Raw genomic sequence first — 24,763 nt, forward strand, 5'->3', positions numbered from 1 at the left:
TGATCCACAGCCCCAGCCCACAGCAGTGATGCAGGTGCGTGTGTGAAAATCGGACAGTATCTGTTTCAGTGTGATGGTGGCTGATGTCCAGTAAGTAGTTGTAAAAAAGGATTGGTTTGACAATTTATTTCTACCACCCAATACAATAAAACATTCATAACTGTCACCATTTTCCCTGCATTGATCACTATGTTAGGTAGCTAGCTAAGTAACATCACCAACTGTTTGAATTAGAGTCAGTGACTGAGAGAAGCTAGCAATGCAGTAGTTGTGTTCCTTATCTAACAAGGTGACTTGAGTGTCTACCATCTGAAATGCACGTAGCTAACGTGAAATTAATCCAGTTAATCGCACCATAGGGATTTCACTATGTTGGCAGGGTTCACACACACTAAGCTAGATGCATTTGCATAGCTAGCAAACAAACCGATGGACCAAACATTAGCTAGCACCTATTCCATTTGGCATTGTCAAAAGATGGAAACAGATGTCACAGCCATGGCAGGACCGGAGGTCAACCTTTATGCCAGCAGCACCAGTATAGGAGACACACACTGGCACAGCACTGTCTAGTTACCTCAGTGGTGGCACAGAACCATATCAGCCACACCCACAATTTATAGAACCGCAGACTCTTGCCAACAAAGTGTTGACATTTCAAGAGAAATGGTTTCGCGAGTTCCCCCGACTTTTTATGATGGTTCAATTGAGATTATTTTAGATGAGACTGCACCATGCCCATTGTAATAACATAAACTGCACACCTGCATTCATACTTGACTGATAAGAAACTACTATAACTACATTTGAACAAGTTGAGACAACCCTTCAGTTACTAACTATAAATTATCCAGGAGTATTAATTATGGTTCCTCAATATACATTTAAAACCTGTTTACGCTCCTGTTTCGCCCGCGAGACAAAAATGCTGCCTCCCCCTCCCTCAGTTACGACGCACTAAATTCTAACAAATATATTTTTTAGACGCTACACATGTTATACATCGTTGGAAAGCTACGATTCTTGTGCTTCCATTGAAATAAACCAATTCAAGATCAAGTCGCAATAGCAAGCAAAGTCAACGTCTTTTTCCGGTGAACATTCCTTCAACAATGCCAAAGAAAAAAGTTGTACTCACCCTAAGTTGTTCAAATAGGTCCAGGTGTGCAAATCATGCCATCAAAACTTGATCTGCGTAAGTCCCAAGGGTTCAAAGTATCTAACCATGTAAAGTAATTCGTCCAAATACAATGTTTTACGTTCATGAATATCCATTATCCTTTGTTTCATTATGCAAGTTAGCCGACGGAAGAAACAACTTGTTCACATAAAAGTGTTATTTTCTCCGGTTAGCAACGGAGTATTTACAAAATGAAGGTATCAAAATGTCCGTTGAACCCTCCCCTTTTGATTGACACCTTGTTCGACCCAATAGGAGCTTTTTCATTTTGGAGTCTCCAAAAGACCCTTTTAGAAAATTCCTGGATGTATTCTTATAAAAACATGTGTCAAATATGAATATATTGTGGTATTATGTTTGACTTTTGATTTGAATTGGGTAAGGCTTCAACCTGTGGTCCAATTTAGTCTTCCAGATAATACCTACCACCTCTAGGCCTCTTCAGGCCTCTGTTTTCAAAACAAAATCAAGGCGGAAATAGAAATTTTCACTTTCCTTGTGTTCAAGCTTCTATTACTCAACACTAGAAGGACTGACAGGGGTCCTGACAACAGGGACATAACTTCAGAGTGTCAGCTTTCAAAAGAGATCATTTACATGCATGTACTCCAAATGGTTCAAGAACAGCTTCCAATTTACTTTGGGTATGCTGTTTAGGCGTTTTCAGGCAGGAACATGAAAAGGTTAACATATTACAATGTAGGCTGTGTTACAGAAGTCATTTTGGTGTCCCCCTCAGAAATTGCTCTTGAGAAAATGTCATATAATTGTCCCCCCCAAAGTTGATTTTCGCCACTGCTTAACATACCACACATCTCAGGTACATCAAATATAATGTACATCTAGAAATCCATACCACTTCTGTGGACCATAGGCCTGAATCTATCTTACTGATGTTTCTCTAAGGCAAACTCGATATTTTATTAATCAAAGAAAATACACAAAGGGATATATCTCCAGCAGAATTTCTCCAATTAGCCTGAGAGAGAGCCGGTTTGGGCTGTGAGATCCTGGCAGTTGAAACCACAGAGGTCCTCACACCAGGCTCATCGACACGCACGGTCTGCCCGACCTGACTCCACACTGCTTCTCACTCAACAATTATGCTAAAGAATGCACACTGCTTCAGGCTATTTCATGCGTTTATGCACTAAAACCCACCGGAAACCTTCATCCTTTCCCAGAAATACGTCATTATGAATTGCTAAAAAGTCATGCAGCACAGGACCTGCTTTTAAGCCTAAAATCATATTAGGATAATTGCCTCTGGAAGGGTTATGCTGCATGGTGTGTTAAAAACATCCTGAGGAGCAGGAAGAAACAAGGCGGGCTGGCCCTCCCTGCCTCACACTCCCAGATGAGGTCATCAACCCCAACCTGCCTCTATGGTAATGATGCAACAGAGAAGCTTTTTTGGACACCCCGTCCCTTGTGACGGGGTGGGGGGGGGGGGGGGTCAGGGGAGGAAAACCTCACCCAGACGAAAGGGAGAGAGGTGAGGGTGAAAAAAATAAATAAAGAAAATAAGGAGAGGGAGAGGGAGAGAGAGAGAGAGAGAGAGAGAGAGAGAGAGAGAGGGGTCGGGAGAGTAAAGGACAGATAGAGAGCTATGGAGGGAGTGTGTGTTTCCAGGCACAGGGGACTGAGCTGGAGCTGTGTCTGTAGCGCTGTGCCTTTAAAGCGGCAGGCCCCTCCCTCCCCACGGCAGAGCGGAGAGGAGCAGAGCGGCAGAGTGTTGCTGGCAGGAGCCTGAGCCTCATGATAAACTCTGGCATCAGCCTCCCTTCATCCGGCAGTCAGCGAGGACACTCCAGGGCGCAGGGGCCGAGAGACAGGGACAGAGAGCGTGAAGAGAGAGAGCGTGCGTGCAAGGGAGAGAGAGAGAAGAAGGCGCGAGAGAGAGAGTGAGAGTGAGAGAGAGAGAGAAGAGAGAGAGAAGAGAGAGAGAAGAGAGACTGGCAGGAGCCTCCTTGGTTGGACAGCGATACAGCTCTTCTCCACAGCTCCGCGTGCAGTATCTCAGCTCTGCAGCCCAGGTTGGTGGCGCCTGCCGGCAGGTCGGCTTTTTCTCCCCCACAGCCCAGGCACTGGAGCGACCGTCGCAGCCAGGGAGAGACAGCCTCAGCCTCCACATTATCATCATCAGGATCCCCTCCCCTCCTCATGCCTGGTCCTGTATTCCACCTACCCTCCTCCTCCTCCTCCTCCTCCTCCTCCTGCTGCTTCTCTCTCTCTCTCTCTCCGCTGTCTCACTGTGTTATCAGGGCCATTCCTGCCGCCCACCTACCCTTCTGCCTCATCCTTTTCTTTCACCTCCACATCCCTCCATCCCCCACATTCCCTCCTTCTGCTCTTCCACGGCTAGTGAATGAAATCACCCTCTGACTGAAGCTGTCTCCCCTGACAAGACAGTAAGTGAAAGGGGGAAGGCGGTGAGAAAGAGAGAGAGAGACAAAAAGAGAGAGAGAGAGAGAGAGAGAGGAGTGTGTGGCAGTGTGCATGGGTGAGTATGTGGCAGAGAAAGAGAGAGAGAGAGAGAGAGAGAGAGAGAGAGAGAGAGGAATAGGGTGTCAGTGTGTGCGTATTGGTAGCAGGATTGAGTCTGCTGAAGAATTAGCAGGATATGTGTCCTTTGGATGAGCCTGATGTGCGTGCGGGCAGTGCTCAGCCCCGGACACAGCAACATAATGTAAAGGAAAAGGTGAGTGTGTGTGTGTGTGTGAGGGACAGAGGTGTGTGTGTGTGTGTGTGTGTGTTAACGAGGAGAGGTGGAGCAAGTCCTGCTGAGACTAGAAATGCATTTTCACAGCAGCTCAAAAACCGTCAAGTTCCAGCACCGCAGTTAATTCCTGTCTCTCTGTCTTTTTTTCTCTCTCTCCTTCTCTCTCTCCTTCTCTCTCTCCTTCTCTCTCTCTTTCTCTCTCCTTTCCTCGCTCTATCGCTGTTGTGCTCTATTTGCAGTGCCACTGAGCCTAGAGAGAAGAGAGAGCGAGCGAGAGACAGAACGAAAAAAAATGGACTGCTCTCCACGCCGATCCTCCAGGTGTCATGTGTGATTGGCCGACTTGCCCTCTGGCAGTAGTGTCCTCAAGGATTCAGCGTGTGTCTCTCTCTTACCCAGCCTGAGCAGAAGCCTTCCCCTGGGACCCGCTCATGGGATTTATCTCCTCCTCCTGGAGAGCGCAGGGCTGTCTGTTTTTTAAACTATCCAGAAAGGGAATCGTACACCGCACAGATAAGAAGTGCAATAATGAATCAATCAACACGAGCAGGAAGACTGGATTCCCTTAGCAACAACTGAGAGAAACGAGAGTCGTGCCTGTTTCTGCCCTGGGTTTTTTCCTATTTTTTCTTTTTTAGGGAGGGGGGGGAAACAGCCCTGCAGACTGGACCGGCGATCAGGAGCAAGCATGAAGAGGAGCGCTGCATGGACACCAAGGACACGCCAGTTGTCTTAGCGCCAAGGGAAGGTCTCGGCCTTCTGCCTCCTCTCCACTCCACCGACTCATCACCACCATGTTGATTTGTCATTCCTCCTCAGCAAATTCTTATCATGAGTCACATGCGGCTCGCTTAGAAATCAGTTGATTCTCCCTCCCCTGCCACCTGGAATAAGCCCCGCTGTGGAGATTGGACGGCGTCCACACACACACACACACACACACACTCTCTCTCCCAGGCAAACAAGCACACGCACGCAGACTCCCCTCACTCCTCCCACCTTCCTCCTCGCGGACAGCAATGAAGGACATGTTTCGGTCATCGTCTGCATAGGGGGAAACGGATGTATGCTGAAGTCCTTTTGATGTGGGCTCCTTCAAAGATTAGTCTTTCTTCTTCCTTCTCATCAGAGAGAATAAATAAAAAAGTCAGTGGCACAGGACACTGGAGTATCTCTTGTTTTGAAACAGGATTTGTGTTCTCCTCCCTAAAAACAAAAACCCCTCTGAGGGACGACATGTATAAGGCGAAGCTCGTACTTGCTGGCAACCGATAATGTAGAGCAAGGCCGATTAAAAATTGAGATACTGCTGGAGTTGTATTTTTCTATCATGCTTGGATGTCCTGCTCCGCAGCAGTGCTCGATATGAACCGTTGACTGCGAAGGTTGACTCTCTTAGGATTTTTTGTTATGTACAATACACACAAGGCACGACTAAAAGGTTAAAAGTCACTGTGCAGTACCGCGTGCGTCGCTTGGAAAGGGGAAGTGGAATTCAAAGAGAGGATCCTGAATAGGAAGCCGATCCAAATCCAACTCCTCAGAGACCGACCCAAACGTATCCACCGACACACACGATGAGTGGGCTCTCCGGCCTCGACACTGTTACATAAGAGTTTTTCACACCGATTTATCTCACGGTTTCTTGTTTTTTTTCTTCTCCTGCCGCTCTGTGGATTTAACACGATATTTTTCCCTTCCATGTTTCGTTCCACCGCATTCTTGGTACGTTCGACCAGAGGGCATGGCTGTCGGAGGGTGAGCCGGGGGCAAGCCTGCGGCCCAGGGAAGGTCTTTTGGCTGCCCGGGTGCTTTTAAAATGTTGAGGTCTCCCTGCCTGGCCGGGGCCCTTGTTCGGATAAGTAGCACTGAGGCTCCTTGCGGCCAGAGACATGGACCCCGACTCGGCTCCCCCAAGCCCTCAGCCCGCCGGCCGCTGGCCCCACGTCGCCCTGTGAAGGATGTCCCTCACCAGAGCTCAGGCCCGGGACACCTCTGAGACGCCCAGCCCCAGAGAACGCATCCGCAGCCACATGAAGATGGTGATCAACCAACTGGAAGGCATTCTCAAAGAGCTCAAGGATGTGGCCAAGGAACTCCGGGAGGTGAGGCTTGGGGGGGGTTGCATGCGTCACTCTGCCGGCCTGGGGTTGGGGGCTGGGGATGGGGGGTGGAGGAGGAAGCTAGGGAGGGGGGGAGATGGGGGTGGGATGGGGTGGATTGGGGGCGGGTGGTGGTGAGCATGGGGGAGGGGTGGGGGTATTGGGGGCGGGAGGGTGAGGTCGGTGGTGAAGATGAGGGTGGGCTGGGGAGGTGGTGTGCACGGGGGTGGGATTTGGAGGGTCGGGGGGGGGGGGGGGGGGGAGGCATGGCAAAAGGCGAGAGTACTCCTTAACAGAGTCTGCTCTGGATGAAGGGTAAAACGTATTTTTTGCTGTGCGTGTGGTCGTGTGTGGGGGTGAGGGGGGGGGCTACTTTGATTTCCAATTCGAACTGAGACGAGATCCCTTTGGCTTTGATGCACGGGCCAGCGGAGAACGCGAGATGCTTTCTGAATCTGTGATCAGCCCCGTCGTCCTGCTTCCAGTCAAAGGCAAGGGTGTCACTGGGGAACACAAGTGTCATTCAGGTGTATACTGTGACACCATCCGCTGGGGTGGCTTCATAGACAAGTTCCACAGGCTGCTAAAGAGGCAGAGCCAATCTGGGCTGAAACCCAGAGGTGGGCTGAGGCAAGACTGAGGACTTGGCACTGCAATAGTTATGTAACCACTTCATTATCAGCTGGATGCCTACTGTATTTTCACAACTGTCATGGTAACGCGAGGTAAAAGATTTGAGAGTGCGTACGTGTGTGTGTGCGTGCTTCAAAGGGAGGGGAGCAAAGCAAGATATTGTGTGCCTAAGAAACAGTGTGTTCCTCTATGTGCCGTACAGGGAGTTTTGGGGGACGCAATGTGTCAAGGGTTTGTTTGTGAGAGCATGTCTGTGCATCTAAGTGTTTGTGTGTGTGTATGTGTGGGAGAATGTGTAACTAAGCGTATGTGTGTGTGAATACAAAGCCATCCTGACCCCATCAGAGTCACAGATAGATCTCCCCCCTGCAGTGCCATCACTGTGAGCTCCTCTTGCATAGCTCCTCACAGAGACACAGAGAGAGAGAGAGAGAGAGAGAGAGAGACACAGAGAGAGAGAGAGAGAGAGAGAGAGAGAGAGAGAGAGAGAGAGAGAGAGAGAGAGAGAGAGAGAGAGAGAGAGTGAGAGAGAGAAAGAGAAAGAGAGAGGAGGAGAGTGCTCTAATTAAACCCTTCCCTCCAGAGGATGTCCTTTCTCTCTCCCTCACTGAAGAGTACAGATCTGACACCATCCCCCCACATCTTATCTCCACCCCTCTAGTTATTAACTACGAGCTTACATCTGATCAGTTGTAGCCCACAGCCAGGGAGGGAGGGAGGTGAGGGGGAGGGGCCAGGAGGCGGAAAGGGGGAGGGAGGAGGGGGGTGGAGGGCACACGTTTTGACCAGGACCCCCCTGGGAGAGTGGCCTGACCAGGGGGCGGTAGAGAGGTCGTGACTCACTCCATCGCCGCCGAGCCACTCCACACCTACCCCGTCCAGAGTCCCGTCTCCGTCCCCCGCTCAGCGCTCCCTCCGACATGTAGCGACAGGGGGGGGGGGGGTTGCTAGGGGAGGGGTTGCTAGGGGCACGCGCTCACAAGGAGCCCTGCCTCCCAGTAGAGCCGTGCACCAAACCCACCGGGTGCCTTAGTGATTGATGATTATGGGATGCCAGCATGAGGAATAATGCTGGTTGGAGCTATTTATAAACAAAAACAGAAGCTCTACTTCTACCAGCCCATATAACCATTTATATCCCTATAGAGTAGTTTGTGTGGTGCAACCAGAGCATATTCCTCACCCCCCCCCAAAAAAAATACATATTTAAAACAGCTAGAGATTGCATTAGCCAGAGTAACACTAGTGTCAGTAGTGCCACTATCAAGCAGTTAGCTTCTCTGGCCTACTGCAGACTGTATCAAAGCAGAATGCTGGGACTGCATTAGTGTTCAATGTACCATCAGATTCATGAGCACCTAATGTTCCATAAAATCTCTCATTCTTGGCCGCGTTAAATGAATACATACAACCACTGCCGTATAAATGAATGATACGTCTGCAGTCGGATATATTGAAACGAATAAGTGAATAAGGATGTGCGGGCGCCGGTGCGTGGTGTGTCTGTGGAGGTTCTGCGGGCTGGGCTGGCGTGCTGATGGGGACGCTGAGATAGAGAGGATGGGAGAGGATTACACCCCCCCCCCCCCCCCGCCCCCCCGACGGTGACCAGGGAACCAGGCTTGCTGCCGAGTTCTCAGGGTTAAAGCTGGAGCCGTGGTTCACTAGTGAGTGACACCCCAGCAGACAGAGCTGCCCTGGACACGCCCAGCCCAGGGAGGAACATCTGGGGGGGTTTGATCTCGGACACGCTTCAGGGGCTGTGAGCCAGGAAGCCCACCATCACACCAGCTAGACCCCACAAAGCTACACATGCTAACACACACACACACACAGGCTACACACACGCTAACACACACATAGGCTCATTCGTGGTTCTGAAAGATGGCTCTAACACTTGACAGTCATGTGTAGTGTGTGCAGTAAGTAAGTAAGTAAGTAAGACTTTATTTATATAGCACATTTCATACAAGAATTGCAGCTCAAGGTGCTTTACATAAAATCAATAAAAACAATAATACAAGTGATAAACAATTCAAACAAAAATAAAAATCCCAATAAGATCTCTGTTCAAGAGAGAAACCAACTTTAAACATGCATCTTAAAAGTAACAATAATATAATTAATAAAAGTAGGAAAACCCTTTTGAGATAAAATTACTTAAATGCTTCGGTAAAAAGGTAGGTTTTAAGCTGTCTTTTAAAAATGTCTAGAGTGTTTGCTTCCCTAATATTTATGGGTAATTTGTTCCATAGTTTTGGGGCGTAATTGACAAAGGCTGAATCACCAGTGCAGTGACAAGGAGCAACGCAGGTAGATAGATGCAGCGGATACAGATGATTTTAGTTCTAGTGTGCTACAGTATATTGTATTCTGTTGGTTATTTACATCAAACTAAATCAAAGCGTAAAGAAGCCATCACCACCAACAGTACAGAATCATGGACGTCATGGATCATATTTACATGTAAAGGAGAAACGTATTATTGAGCGTACTGGTACTCTTTCAAGATGGGAGCTTTCAAAACCACATTACCATTCAAATGTGTCATATTTATGAATCCCATTACTCATGTGACAGATAGACTGAAGGAGATGCAACAGGAAAGACTCGGGTGAAATACATTGATAAAGTGCTCCAGGCTGGTTGTAAGGGGATGACTGCAGTGGCAGCTGTGGTAGTTGACTCATTTGGGTGTCACGTCATTCTTGGCCTCAGTATTTCTCTGACAGTATAAAATGGCAGCGAAAAACAGCCAAATCGTCCTCGGCTGCTTGCTCGCGTGAGATGTTTTATTTGTTAAAACTGAATCCTAATGATAAAAGCAATTGTCAAACGGCTGAGCAATGGCAAGTATGGGATAGCACCCATATTGGTTATTAAGGAGATACAAGATTGGTAAATTGAAAGCATTAAATGAGGCGGGAAGGACAGCAGAAATGAGAGGGTGGAGGGGAAAGCAGCGGGCGTGGGGAAGGAGAGGAGTGGAGAAGAGTCGCCTCTTTATATAGAACCAAAAGGCAACAGGGAACTGTTATTATGTAGAGGTAGTCATTATGTGGAATCATAAGGAGAGCCGAGACGACCGTCGGCTCGAGCGTGTCGCCGGAGAGAAATGAAAAACGGAGAGACTGTCAGGAGAGACCAGGAGAGACCGAATTAAAGCTGCTAATGAGAAGAACGAATGAAGGCCGAACAAAGAGCAATTATCAGAGGCAGCACGGAGTACAGCCTGTGCTTTTCCACCGAACCCCCACCTCCCACCCCCCTGCCCATCCTCCTGACTACCCGACCCCCTGCCCCTCAGTCCAATCATTTGTGCGAGCAGGACGTTGGACTGGCTTGTCCCAGTCAGGGGGAGGACGCTGAGCAGGAGCAGCTTAGCGTGCATCTCCTCTCAGGTGTGGAGGAGAGCGGCTGCTAAAATGACGAAAGTCATGCAGACTGGCTGGTCACTACGCAGCTCTGGAAGAAGCCCAGACAGGGTAGGATTGCATCAGCAGCAGCAGCAGCAGCAGCAGCAGCAGCAGAATCAGCAGCAGCAGCATCAGCAGCAGCAGCAGCAGCAGCAGCAGCAGCAGCAGCAGCAGCAGCAGCAGCCCTGCCAGTCTTCTCCCCCCGGGCTCTTGTCTGTTTCCGAAACCAACTGTCCACGTTGTCCTCCCGACAAGCCAAGCTCACTCCTGTGTAGTCAGGAGTGATTCACAAACAAGCATCTAGGTTTGCTGTTGTTCTCTGTTGCCATGGTTAGCATACAAATCTGGCTAGATCAAGGTGTTACCTATGGCTATGCACACAATCCATCCAGAATGATCCAGGCTGTAATGTGAGCGATCATCAGAATTGTTAAATGTGTCCATTCTTCTTCTTCTTTTTTTAAATAATGTTAATGGTTTGATTAAAGGGTTTGTCCAGGGGTGGGCTTTCATGTGCGTGCCTGGCGGGCTTAACGTGAGCTCTGTCGCATCCCAGTGTGTGGGTGGAGGAATACACACAGCTGGCCCAAGATCAGTCAGCCAACCAGCGGGCCTCATGATCCAGTCTGGACATGGATCCAGAACCCTGGTCCTGCTCTGTCGGTAGGGGAGAGCAGGCTCTCTGAGCTCAGCACCAAACTAATCTGTTGAGAACACAGAGGGTGCCGCAGGGAGCCCTAAACCCAAATCAAAGGCTGTTGTTTCTGCAGGGGATGTTTTTTCTCCTCTTCCTCAACTGTCTCTCTCTCTACAGTGCCACCAGACAAAGACCCCCTTCTGGAAGCTGTACTTCCTGGGATGGCCACTAGGGACTGCATATTGTCCTCACTAGCATATCATACGGTATGTGCGCCGCGTGGGGAAAAAGGCAAACATTGAGCGCGATTACATGAAAAGGACCCTCGTATTTACTGCTCATGAGTCATGACACGAGCATAGTTCTACAGTTGAGGGAGCCTGTGTTTCCAAGTCTGGATTCAAGCTGGTTTCAATCGGTGTAAAGATGCAAATAGCTGTCGGGTATGCTAATGACTCCATCAGTGATACGATGAGCAGGTGTGCCAGTGCAGGGTCTTTGTTAAGTTTCTCTGTTATCCATCCTCTAGGTGCTCCAAAGAGGCCCTTGTGGTCGATGACGTACCCCCGGAGTGGGCTACGCTGCTTCTCTTTAGTCCACCTGAGTGCCCACTTATCAGAAATTACAATCAGTCTCAAAGCTGGGCCCTGGTGGACCATTTCCCAGAAAGCAAGCCTTTCCAACGGGCTGCCAGATTCCTGGGTTGACTGCCCAGCCCTCCTCAGTCTGTCTCCAACTCCCCTCCCCTGCTCTCCAGTGAGGGTGCCCCAGCCCGCTGCCGGAGAGTCCATTTACTGCAGATTAAGGCAGGATTTGGCCAGGCCCTGGGCCTGCAGACATGCTCACCAGCTGCCCCGCCGGCCTACAGTAGCCGGCAGGCCATGCCGAGGGCTTAACGTCACCCCTGATGGACGAGATAGACCCCCCAACACCGGACGCTGGAGCTGCCCATAGGATTCGGTTTGTGTGAAAGAGAGCGGCGAGAAATGAAGGCGATATCTACCAATTTGTACCTTCTTGTCTGACCTCTTTTGTATGCTTAAATTAAATTCTCCAATTAAACTTGGTGACATGCCTCCAGCAGAGTTTCGTATTGCGCACAAAAACAACAAGAACATGGCACTTAAAACTAATCGAGAAAAATACCCCCAATCTCTATACGCATACGAGACTTGAAATTAATATTCGACGAAATTCTTACGAAAATCCTAAATCTGGTTTTAATCGCCTAACCCAAAATGTCACCTCCGTTTCCGGAATTAGGTTTAATCTCGGAAGGTGATGGAGAGAAGATGGGGTGGGGAGGTGGGTGACAAATAATGAGGAGGAGAGAGAGGGAGCGCGCGCGAGAGAGAGAGACCGCAAAGACAGCAAAGCAGCGGTAAATGAAGACCATAAGGTTGAGACTTTAGTGGCATCTAACCTTGAGAGGAAAGAAAAAAAAGAAAACTCCAGAAAGCAGTGGTGGTTCCCCTGAGCCTCTTTCTGCTGTGGACCTGCACTGCTTCTTCAGTATGCAGGGTCCAGCATATCGACTAGACCATCATGCCTGTAAGACCCAGTGGATTAGGCAGCCCTCTCTACACCGCCTACCTCCATGAACCCTGCTCCAAGAATAGAGCGTAATGAGGGTTGCTGGTTAAAACCCTGCCAGTGTAAACACCTTGAGTGTTCTGCTAATATCAATTGAGTTCTCACCACACGGCCAATCTGCCACGTGGGCCATTACTTTCTAGATACAGTAGGCCATTTGCCTGTCTGTTCCTGGGTGCAAACAAAGAGGGGGAGATTGGAGAGCTGCACATATGTATTTGTACATAAAATAAAGGGCCAAACAATTCCTCATTGGCAACAGTGGAGAGAGGAGGGAGATGATGAGGAAAGTATAGGTATTTCAGAGACAGAAAGAGAAAATTTGAAGGAGAGAGGAGAAGAGAGAGACTGAAATGAGAGAGAAAGAGTGAAGATAAAGAGGAGGGAAGAGAGAGACCAAGAGAGAGAGGGGGGGGTGAAAACATAATGGCTCCCCCTGCCTGTCGCTTGTACAGCCTGGCGACAGACTTGCTGGAACAGCTCCGATCAATTGTTGCAATTGTGCTCGTGGGCGTGTTTAGAATTGTTTTGGCCTATCTTTGTGCTGTGAATAAAGCCAGTGGGCTGTAGTTAATGTTGTGAAAAATCCACCATTGAAGTGTACATGCAGGCCCCAAGAATAACTACATTACACGACTGTGTCAGACCCAATGGTATGCACTGGGAAAAGTATGTAACTGTATTTAAGGTCAAGTCTACTTGCGTTTCCAGGTCAAGCCAATTGAAAGCATGCCTACTGTTAGTGCCTTGTACAACAAGCCACCCAAGATAGTATCTGACCTGGATTTTTCTTCTTCATTGGACGTTCTGTGGCAGGGAAACACTGCTCCGGGTAACATGCAGCCCTCCAACATGGCTGCTCACTGTGAAACTGCAGTTCCTCCCATCATCTGCCATCCGCCCTGACGCTCATAGGAGCTCTGCTATGATTGGGTGTCCTGCTCGACCCAGTTAGGAATGATCCTGTAATGGGATTGTTCTCGGTTACCCAGCAGTAATATCTGAAGATTAAACCAACAGGGCAAGCAACCATCTGTGACATCAGACCCTTCTATTATTGGTTCTAATACAGTAATACTTAAGTTTTTGTAGTATTGACGTAGGTCTTGCATTTCAGTAGGAACATTCATGCTTTTGAACTTAGTCAATAAAACAACTACCCCAATCTCCTCATAACACAAAAAGAGATTGGGATAACGCAATTTCCAAGTCTTCTAATTCAGTGGTTCTCAATCCTGGTCCTCCGGACTGATAACCACCCATTCATTTGAATCAGGTGTGTTGGAGCAGGGAAACGTCTAAAACATGCAGGGCAGGGGGGCCCAAGGACCAGGATTTAGAACCACTGCTCTAATTGGAGGCAACTAGTCTGGGGTGCAGGAATGTCATTAATTACCTTGTTTGTGAGAAGCCTGACCGCAAATCTAATGAAGGTCTCAGACTGTTTGCCACATGGGGTTGTGAAGTTTGTGCCTGGCGGTTTTTCTCCAATCTAATAGAGATCCCCCCCCCCCCCCCTCTCTCTCTCTGCTGTAACCTTGCACTAGCAGTCACACTCTGCCACCTGCTACTGCATGGATGACTGCCACCACTGTCATTGTCAGAAGCTGGCTGTGATGCGGACGTCAACCACGGGGGAGGAGTGGTGGTGGTGGTGGGGGGGGGGGGGCAGGGGGCAGGGTTTAGAAGACACGCATGCCAAGGGGACAGAGTTATTCAGGACAGAAGCAGACACTGGTGGAGGAGGGGGGGGTGGGGGGTGGATCAACAAGCAGTTTTGAATGATTCATATCTTTGTCCTGGACCTTTAACCGTTGAGGTGGGGAGGAATTGATGGGGGGCGGAGACAGGGAGACAGGGGTTAGGGTTGCCTTTCAGCTGACCCTTATCCTGTTGTCTCTGTGCTCACCTTCACCCTCAGTTCACCCACCCACCATCGCCCGTCCTCCGTATCACAACACAGTCTACGGTATCTACAATCCAGAGTGCTGTTGTCTGACGTTTGCTCTCACACCTTTACAGATGGTTGAGCGTGTGGGGCCCTTGGTGACATAGTTGATTTTGCTTTGTTTAATACGCATTTTGTGTCATTTTCCAGGAGAATGTCATGTTCCTGAAGGGAGGGTGGGTGGGGGGTGGGGAGCGACATGTACACCTCCCGGGCCTCCGCCTGACTTCCTGCCGAGGTGACATCGCTATTTGTATGCTTCTTCAGGAGGAAAGTTGCAAAGGGTGAGAAGGCAGTGACAAGGAAAGCGCCTTCGCTCTCCTCAGTTCAACTGTGACTCACAGCTGTGCAGTTGCTAGTTTAGGCGCAAAGATTATTTGTTGGAAATAAGATAGGATGAAGGAAAGTCTTCGACTGTTCTGCAGGAACAAATGAGTAGTTCATGCACTTTTCTGGATTGGAGGCCGGTTACATTCGGATCCTAGCATACGTGATCATGTCCTCAAATGTAACACGGCCGTTGCATAAGAAGGCGGGTCTTTAATCAGTGTGTAAATGTGTGAGGAAAATGAAGACGCTGAGGCCCAGTGAGGGCTGGTGGAGTTGAAGGGGTTTCATGAAACAGAAGTGACCCTGACAGAGCTAAATCTTCCCCCACTGCCACATAAATCACAGGCCCTGACCCATAGCTTTCACTCTGGTATTAATCCGGTGGGCTCTTGTCACTTGCCAAAAGGCAAACGACACAACTAATTGGCGGAGTGTTTAACGTCTGTCCTTGTTCGGCTAAGAGTTGCAATTGTCATGGATTATACGGGGAGGGGGAAAGGGAGGGGGGCGATGCGGCGACCTTCATGGAGGCCACCAAGGTTACATGTTGAGTTCTAACCTTAGTATCAGCTGTTACTGTTGGCAGGGAGAGGGCAGGGTGATGGACTGCTTTACCCAACGTCAGGGCTTTTGGAGTCGGGCTAGGGGTGCAGCCACGCGGGTCATCCACTGTTGTGTTTGGGTGGGACGTTCGGTATCAGCACAAAAACAAACAGGGCGAAATATAAAAGGAACAGGGGCCACCGCAACCTGTACAGGAGGGTCACTGGATGTGTGTGCAGTGTGTGTGTGTGTGTGTTGGGGTACAGTGACATTTTGAGATACCGTAGGACAAAGATAATCATCATTGTTGATCATTGTTAATGTGGATGTACCCACCTGCCCTGCAGTGCTGCGCAGACTCATGTATAGCTGCATGTGCAGACTTACAACCTCTATGAACAGTATCATCCTGGTACTGACCAATCCGGCACTAAGTTCAGTGCGATGCTTTTCTAATATGTGGACTCACTGGCGTCTGAGCCTCCTCAAAATGATGTACCTCGTGCTTTTATTATATGTTTGTCTGTATGTCGTTTTGTAATCTATGGACCTAGTAAGTGTCCAAAATAAAGTTGATGATGAAAGAGAGGCTGTTGAGAGAGAGTCGGAGACAGGAGGGAGGGGGCAGAGAGACACTGTAGAAAGTCCCAGAAATGGTGCACGAGAAAGAGACTGCCAGTGAGAGCATCTGCAAGAAAGAGAGACAGAGAGAGAAAGAGAGAGAGGGTTAGAAAAACAACACAAGGGGGTGGAGGGAACGAGAGGAGGAGGCAGGACAGAAATGGACTGAGAGAGAGGGAGAGGGCATTCGAGATAGGAAATGACAGGAAAAAAGGAGGAAGATCGAGTGACAGCGGGCGAGTGTGAGAGAGAGAGAGAGAGAGAGAGAGAGAGAGAGAGAGAGAGAGAGAGAGAGAGAGAGAGAGAGAGAGAGAGAGAGAGAGAGAGAGAGAGAAAGAAAGAAAGAAAGAAAGGAAGAGAGAAAGAAAGAAAGAAAGAGAGAGAGAGAGAGAGAGAGAGAGAGAGAGAGAGAGAGAGCTTATCTGGTGGTCTGCAGGCAGCAGTTTCTTCCCAGAGCCCGGCACCGGAGGGAGGCGGGCTCTGGGTCTGTGTTCTCCTCCAGGAGGGAGCCAGAGGGTCAGTGGTTCAGCCCTCAAGTCTGTGGCTGTGAGTCACTGACAGATGCAGGACAATCAAAAAAAAAAAAAAAACTGGCTCTGGCTATTAAACACCTGTCATTGCTGTGTCCACTCTCAGACAACACTGCAAAGTCTGACTTCTTAATGCCAGCTTCAGTAGACCACAAGGCTCATGTGGCAGACTTGCATGAACACCTTCATCCAGGGATCAAAGAATAGGTATTGCTCAGGAGTACAGCATTTGACTGCAGATCAAGAGATTCACGGTTCACATACATGTATGTTGCTATGGATGAAAAGCATCTGCAAATCGTTTATATTATTATCTTGGATGTGCCTGTCCATGTTTGCAAATGTGACAGTGAGTATTTTGTAAAAAAATAATAATATACTTCTACAGTTGAATACCCTTCTGAAACTTCCAGTCTTTGCTTGTGCTTGACACTTCATCTCTGCTGAGCTGCAAACCCACCCTACTATCTAACATCTTTGTGGTGCCAATCAGACCAGGCAGAAATAGACCCAGGCCCTGCATTTACACACACATGTGCTCTGTACCAAATTGAGGTCACAGACTTTGCTGTTTACGGAGGGAAAGAGCGACATTAATATTAATTTACCAGTAAAACTTTCCCAACACCACCACTGCATGTGTTTATCAGGTAAACCAAGCACACCTTTCTGACCTGGCAGTTAAGCTGTTGACATGCCCAGAAATCAGAATTTGTTTTTATTGCCGTGCAAGTTTACAGAAACACATAATTTACTGTGGCAGGAAGGTGCATACAATAAACATATACAGATCTTAATTTTAAAAAAAGTAGAATGTATAAATACAATTAAAAAGTCTAATACTAAAGAGCTAAACAATATGTAAAATATAAAATAGATATAAATATAAAATGTTACAAAATATATAAAATAGGGCAGCAATATGATGTGCAAATAGGTGGTGGATGGACTTATAATTAAGGGTTAAGGTTAGGTTAGGTGTAGGGTTAGCATTCCGTAACATACTCACATTCCCCAAGAAATTTATGAATTTTTTAACAAGCCTTGATATGACACACAATATTATCTTCTCCCCATTGCTGTGTAAATGACATCTTTGTGGTGCTACTGATCATGCCACATTAAGATCAATGCGAATCCCCATCTAAGTCTCTCGTCTTGGGAGCTGGTCCCACAGTGCTTGGAATGAACCAAAGACGCCATTTTGGTCTACTTTGATTTCACCACAAGGCATGGTGACTTACATTAAAAAAAATATTTTTTAAATCAAGCTTCCCTGGGACGAAGGGCTAGGTGCTAGCTTAAGATGGAAGTGTTTGACTCTGGCGTGAATGAGGTCATTGCTGTTGGCTTCGGTGGGCGGCACTTACATTTTCACAGAAAAACGAGGCACGTGGACTAGGAAGGATGTGGGCTGGATCATCACACAACTGAACGCTTCAGAGAAAAGTCGGGTCTGTTTTTCCAAAAGCTTCTTTGACAGTCCTTTACCTCCATCCCATAAGGAGACACTTCTGCCCTTTGCACCTAGCTACAATATCTGTTGACGTCTCACACATGGCTCTCCACAGCAGCACTAATTGATGCCCATGGCAAAATAATCGGCAAGTTTGTTTGACACCTCAGCGTTGGGTCTCACTGGCACTCAGAATACGGTCACCTCTGGGGCTTCCTTTGTACGCTGTCAGACGCTCGATCGCTCTTGCGCTCTCTCCTTCTTTCTCTCCTGCATAAACCAGAGGCAGGACAGACAGACACCTGGAGGAAAGTGACACCTTCACCCACCATCTATTTCTAATAGTTAGGACAGAATTTGTCCCCCGATTTGAAAAGTTTTCCGAGCACCAAAAGCTGCAGAGTGAGTGTCAGAGTTCTGCTAGCAGTGACCCTCCCAAGTTCATCTCAGTGCTCCCCTTGTGATTGACAGGCTGATAAAAGACTCCGCTCTGGACTCTCCCTGCTGCCAGACGGTGGGGCCGGAGGGGGCGACAGGGGCGGAGGAGGTGACGGGCGGGGGGGATGAGGGTCAGTGTGCCCAGCCTCAATGGGGCTCTGGGGAGAGCTGGTTTTGGGTAGAGGAGCCCAGCTCAGGAGATTCAGTGAGCCTGGTTGGTACCAGGCCATACTGAAGCGGCTGGTGTACAGGCAATTAGAGAGACAGTGTGCAAAACACAGCCTCACGCTGTTCTCAGCCCACTGCTGCTCGCTCACCCGCCCGCCCGACTGCCTGCCTTACCCAGCGCTATACATATGTATGAGTCAAGGCTGAAATAGAGGGGAAAAACTGAACAAACCATTCAATTGGACAAACTATTTTAAAGTTTCTGAATGTCTGCAGAATCTCAAACATATTAAGTATATTATATTTATATGGCTTTATATGGCTAATATACTTAACACACTTAAGTAGGCTATAATAGCCATTAAGTATATTAACGGTTGATAATGTTACTAATTCAACTGGCTTTATAAAGCCTGCATATACCTTGTAACATTACCCTATTTATCCTTAGTTTGACTTTGTAATGGTTTACGCACACACACATATGCACACACGCAAACACAAACACTTGCAGACTCACACACTCTCCCACACAGTAGTGAGTAGCCTGACTCTAATCCTAGCTATGTGACTTTTGTTTGTTTGCTGCAGCATTGTAAGGAGTAGATTTTGCTTCAAAGATGGAAAAAAGTGATCATGATCAATATAGCCTACTTTTTCATTCAAAAAAGTAGATTTTTTTTACATCTGCAGCTACTGAAGTGCAGGCAAAATATATATTATTGATATTTAACTCCAGGACACCAGAAAATATCCTTGAAGAACAACAAACTATGTTAGAGCGTCAAAAGTTACATACAACCCTTAACTTTGCACAAGGTCTTATAACCACATTTGAAAACATCAAAACCAGCAGTACAACTTGAATTGCGAATCATAGCCAGACAGCATCAAGCCACACACACTCTTAAAATCTTTACATGAAATAAATCAGTCACAAAAGCACAGCCAGGGCTCAAGCTCTACAATAAATCGTGTGGCTACGGTTTGTTAATTCAAAGGAGATTTGTTTTGTGCTCGTCCATGGGCTGTAAACTTGCTGCAGCCAACTGTAAAATGGGCAACACCAGCTAAGCCAATTCACTATGTGGAACATTGCATCTGGATGTCAGGGGAGCAGTGTTGGCTGGGGGAGAGTCGGTCATATGCTACAATAGACACCCACAACTTAAATCCATAGAGCCTTTTATTGTATTTTATCCGCTTCCACTTCGCATGTAGATATCTTATTATCTATTCCCCTTTTGTTTTGGATTGACAAACAAACAAGAGGCAGAAAAAATTCCAGTCAGATAATAACGGGAAAAAAAAGGCTCACGAAAATAGGCCCGAGGCATCTCCTGTCTCTGGAAGGGGCATTAAGCCATTAAAGGAGAAAATGAGCTTTAAAAAGAGAGGAGAAGCAGCTCTGGCATCAGCAGACTCATCATCACTCACAACCCCTCAACCCCTCAACCCCCCCCCCCCCCCCCCCCACTCCCTAATCCAGCCCCTCACCCACCCCTCCCCACGACGTATGAGACTGTCAAAATATCTGTCAGAAGTGTTTCACGCTTCAGGACTGGTGGTGAAATGTTAGACTTCCTGGTGGGGCTGCCTGGTGTCTCTACAGTGAGAACAATCCCCTATCAAAATCTGACATTAGTGTTCAATTTAGAAATAACGTTTATCAAACAGAAGAGGGTGCTTTAACCGTCAGTATCGAAGCCATCAAAATCCTAAAGAACTCATTAAAGGCTCCCTATTTTTGGACAGTAAAGGATTTATTCTAATGATTAACCTTCAGTAAACTTTTGACAGCAGCTGGCACAATTTCTAGTCCTTTTGTAGCTTATTGGATTTTCTTCCGCTGATCATTCATCTGCCATTGCTGTATTTAGTGTTGATGATCTCCAGTGGGAGAGAGAAAATAGGCCAGATTCACAAAATGTACCAAACACACACAGCTCCATGTCATCCGCTTGATGGACCAATGTTACACATTTTTCCCCCTTCACTCTACAAGGCTATCCTTTTTCTCTGGTTTCATTACGTTGGAGAAAGTGGTGATTTTCTAGAGAGTAGCTGGGGATATCTTGAGGCTCATTTTTTGGGGTGGCTTTCAGAGTGTGGGACCATCTGCCTTTTGCTGCCTCAGGACAAGCAGTGACACGTCCGCATGAGGAAGGAGAAAAACGAGGGAATGAGACTCCACTTCCTGGAAATGTATCCAATCAGAGGCGAGCCAATAGCCTGCCAGCCAGTCCCAGCTCCCTCATTGCATCCTTCTTCGCTAGGAGCAAAGTTTGTTCCCCTTTTTGTTGTTGTTTACTTTTCCCACTCCATAGATGCCTCTCGACTCTTCACCGAGCCAACTGTTTGTTTGCAAGGACGCAGGCATGTTGGGCTCTGTATCTTAGCCATGTCAGGGACGTGTTGAGAATGCAGAGTCGAGAGCCTGTACACAAGGGTCCTTTAGATAATCATACTGTTGTCAATATGGAGTATATTTGTGCCACACTGATTAAAGAGCTACTTACTGCCGTACAGTGGAGCGAGAAGTGTCCTTGACAAGGATGGCCTGAGCTGGTGTCCTCTGCGGCAGCCTAGCAGTGGACACAGGTAGGGAAACAGTGCAAACCTACAGGGCCCTGCCAGCAACACCAGGCCACGCCATTAGCAGAGCCTAATCAAGCCCAAAAGCGCTAACATAGCTGCTGGAGGCAAGAGCACAGACATGATCCCCCAGCAGGTAGGGCACCCTTCAGGGTTTAACTAGCTAACCCCCCCCCCCACACACACACACAGCCCACCTCTCTTTCAGGGCTACGATAAACCAGCTCCATCTTCCGTTGTTTTTACTTGCTATATTTAGACCATTCTGCTCCGCTGTAGATAGAAAGCTAATCAGGCCACTGCAACACTAGCGCCAGTGCTGTGTGAGGACGGGCTAGTTGCTTGTGGATCTAGTTCTCCTACACATCCAACACAGTCTGCTCCACACAGTACAGTACAGTACAGTACAGTACACTACAGTACTCCATCTGAGAAATGCTGCTCTCCATCTGATGCACCAACCACGCGCTGTGGTGCAGCAATAGAACAGACAAGAGGCCCATAACATAAAAAATTATTATTTACGTACATGAGCAATGTAGTTCCTCTATGGTCTCCTAACAGGTTGGATCTATAATATTATTTATATTGAATAATATGAGCCTCGGCTGCAAACGTGGCATATTATTTATTATCCTTTACTCATCATTACTCTCCATTATGTATAAGAGACAGTAAATACTTTAATAACACGTCAAATGGATTATTCATTGCATCTTGAGTGTATTGGGGGGGGGTGTGGGGGGGTTGCATCTTTAGCGCCTGGCTCCCTTGGTCCCTGTTCAACAGTGTTTCTGTTGAACAGGGATAACACACACCGCCTCTATCCTCAGCAGCTCCAGCCAGCTAGCATCTCTGGCCCAGCTCACCACAGCCAGCGAGCTGCTTCCCTCCGCATCTCACTCTCTCGCTTTCTCTCTCTTTCTCTCTCTTTCCGCCCTCACTTTTTCCTCTCTATCTTTCTTTCTTGAAATGAGACCAGATGCCAAATGAAAGCGCTTAAGCAGAGCAAGTGCTGAAATAGGAACAGAGCTGCAACAGGGACACAGTTGGTGAATTTTTAGAGCAATGTACATATTTTAGCACGTCATCTCATGTCATTCCAGGTCACAGCTTATTAGTCGTCTCCGCAGTGATTTTTTCTTTTCCTGATTCGAGAGACTGCGTGGCCTTGAGGCTGAGAGAGGGAGAGAGAGAGAGAGAGACTGTGTGTGAGAGAGAGAGAGAGACTGTGTGAGAGAGAGAGAGAGAGAGAGAGAGAGATGAGAGAGAGAGAGAGAGAGAGAGAGAGAGACGAGAGAGAGAGAGAGAGAGAGAGAGAGAGAGAGAGAGAGAGAGAGAGAGAGAGAGATGAGAGAGAGAGAGAGAGAGAGAGAGAGAGAGATGTGTAGGAGTGCCAGTATGCTCTCTTGGCTCTGGCATATCCTCTCCTGCTGGGATTCAAATACACAGCATTGTACAGCAGGTGTTATCATAACAGAGTCCAGTTCTTCTTAAACTCCATTTATCTAATAGACATTTTCTTCTGGAGTCAACTGGAAGAGAGGGGTGAGCGAGAGCGGGGGGGGGGGGGGCGTGAAAAGGGGCGTGAAGAGGGAGCTAAAGACAGAGCAGGAGGGAAGGAGGGAGCTAAAGACAGAGCAGGAGGGAAGGAGGGAGCGTCCGTGTGCTTCATCAGCCTCCTGTCACATGCACATGTCCATGTGCAATCTGCAGCCTCATCCAGCAGGCTGCCAGCTAGCAGTCACTCTACAGACATCTGGCCAACACCATCTATCCAGGAACAGCTGGCCTTTGTCCAGCATGGGCCTGTGGCACTTTGAATTGCGCTTGTGTTCGGGGTGGGGTGCACTTCGATGCCATTTACATTTTGATCGTGAGAGAAGATCTCAATCTTGCTGGGAGTTGGGTCAACCTCTAGACAATGTTGATAAATAACAAACTCCTCACAGAAACCTTGGAGAGAAAACCGCCATTAAGGCAACTTAACTCTAGATGAATTCAACAACAAAATCTTAAACAAATTGGATTTGGAACGCTTCATCAAAAACCATGGTGATATGTTAAAATGTTATATTATTTTCTCTAATTTAACATCTGGTGCTGTTCACAGCTACTCGCTGGGTCTTGGCAATGCAGCAGAATGTGTAAACTTCTGCATAATACAACCAAAATAATTTGCTTGTCGCCTGCTGTTCCAGAGAGGATGAAGCTGCTCTCCTCCTGAACACAGAATAATCATCCTGGATTTATGCTTCCAGTTTGAATCAAATTAATCGTGCGTAGAGCAAGGAGAGGTCAAGAGAATATCTCCCAGAAATGGATTTCACCTTGTCATCATACAATCGCATCAACTAAAAATACACTATTTTTTCCATTTGTTTTATCTCAGTTATCTTCCCTGAGCCAGACTGTATGACTGTGTTCAGTTTGGTATACTTAGACAGCGTTTTCAGGTTCAGTGTGATGAAAAAAAGGCTGCTCGTCCTTGAGGAATGGAGAGATTTACATTGAAATGCAAACCCCTGCCTTCAGGGCAAATATAGAGCCATATGTTTTCAGCAGGGTGTTTTTTGCTGAGTAAACATTTTGGATTTCGATACAGAAATGAAACATATACTTTGTGTTCAACAAAAAGACATTGAGCTTGCTGAGGAGACAAGTTGGCAATAGATAGCCACGCCACTTATGGAGCCGACTCTGTTTTCTGTCACAGTCTATTGATAGAATGGAGGGAGAGATTTTGGCAACACACTCGGCCTTACATTTAGCCAAACATTTACAACAAGGGAACAGCGAAGGTGGCTTTGAAACAGACATTTTGGAAGGGATATAAGGTATAAGTCTACATTCCAGACGGAATTGTGTGGGCCAGAGTTGTTGCTGACTGTGTCCACAGACTTGTTGACTGAATGGATTGTCACAATGCATGCTGAAATATGCGTGGGAGAGATTTGTAATGTCCCTGTGGGTGTAAGTAACTCCATGTACCCCTGTCCAGAAATGTATGTCAGTGCATCCAAGTGCCTTGAACAGAGTAAGACATAACGCAAACATACAAATGTTTACACAAAAAGAAATCCTCAACGGATGCCTCCAACTCATAGCCTTCATTGTAGTTTCTTTACTGGATTTTTACCTGAATGGGGGCCACACTTGATGGGAACCAGCACGTAACCAATATATTTCCCCTCACACTATTAGTTAACAATAATTTATTACACAACCATTTCACTGTTTGCGCTCAGGAAGCATTTATCCCTAGATGAATAACGCATAGGTTTGACATGACCACATAAAGCATTCTAAATGATGAAAGTGTAAATGAGCCCTCTAGCAGGTAAATATGAGTCAGAGTGCTGTTAACAGACCCTTTAAACAAGGGGTCTGTTAACAGACCCTTTAAACAAGGGGTCTCCAACCCTGTTCCCGGAGAGCTGCCCTCCAGCAGGTTCACACTCCCTAGCACACCAACCTAACACACCTGATTCTAATACTCAGCTGGTTGATGTCGAGTCGGGTTAGCTTCAACCGGGGGTTGGAGTAGAAACCTACTGGAAGCTAGCTCTCCAGCAACAGGGTTGCAGGCTCCCGTTCTGAAGGGTTTGCGGAGCTCTGAGGAGGAGAGGGATGTGGAGGATCAGGGTTTCCTCCGGAGGAGCGTGTGCTGCAGTGGAAGACAGTTCCCATGGAGCTAAGCTCGGCGCCCGGGATCACACCGTACGTTCAAGCTGCTCACTTCTGCTCCCTGTCTTCTGAACACGGCACGGCCAGCCCACACATTCCTGCACACAGCACCACGCTGGCGAGGAATCACGTACGTGCAAGGACACACACACACACACACTTAC

At 47.7% G+C, this 24,763-nt stretch overlaps 1 protein-coding gene across 3 annotated transcripts in view; it reads left to right on the forward strand.

Annotated features, from left to right (window-relative positions):
• Positions 1-2,874: 2,874 nt before the first annotated feature.
• insyn1 (inhibitory synaptic factor 1) overlaps positions 2,875-24,763 on the forward strand; it is a 34,065-nt gene continuing 12,176 nt past the window's right edge. The window contains exons 1-2 of one of the 3 annotated variants that reach the window (XM_062471585.1): positions 2,875-3,216; positions 4,142-6,007. In XM_062471585.1, the coding sequence (XP_062327569.1) occupies positions 5,864-6,007 (144 nt within the window). In that variant the 5' untranslated portion in view covers positions 2,875-3,216; positions 4,142-5,863. Of the gene's footprint in view, positions 3,217-3,256; positions 3,592-3,720; positions 3,882-4,141; positions 6,008-24,763 lie in introns of those variants that run through there. The other 2 variants (XM_062471587.1, XM_062471586.1) reach the window with 2 other exon arrangements.

Source organism: Osmerus eperlanus, chromosome 10 (genome assembly GCF_963692335.1).
Source record: "Osmerus eperlanus chromosome 10, fOsmEpe2.1, whole genome shotgun sequence".
In the NCBI taxonomy this organism is placed as follows: Eukaryota; Metazoa; Chordata; class Actinopteri; order Osmeriformes; family Osmeridae; genus Osmerus; species Osmerus eperlanus.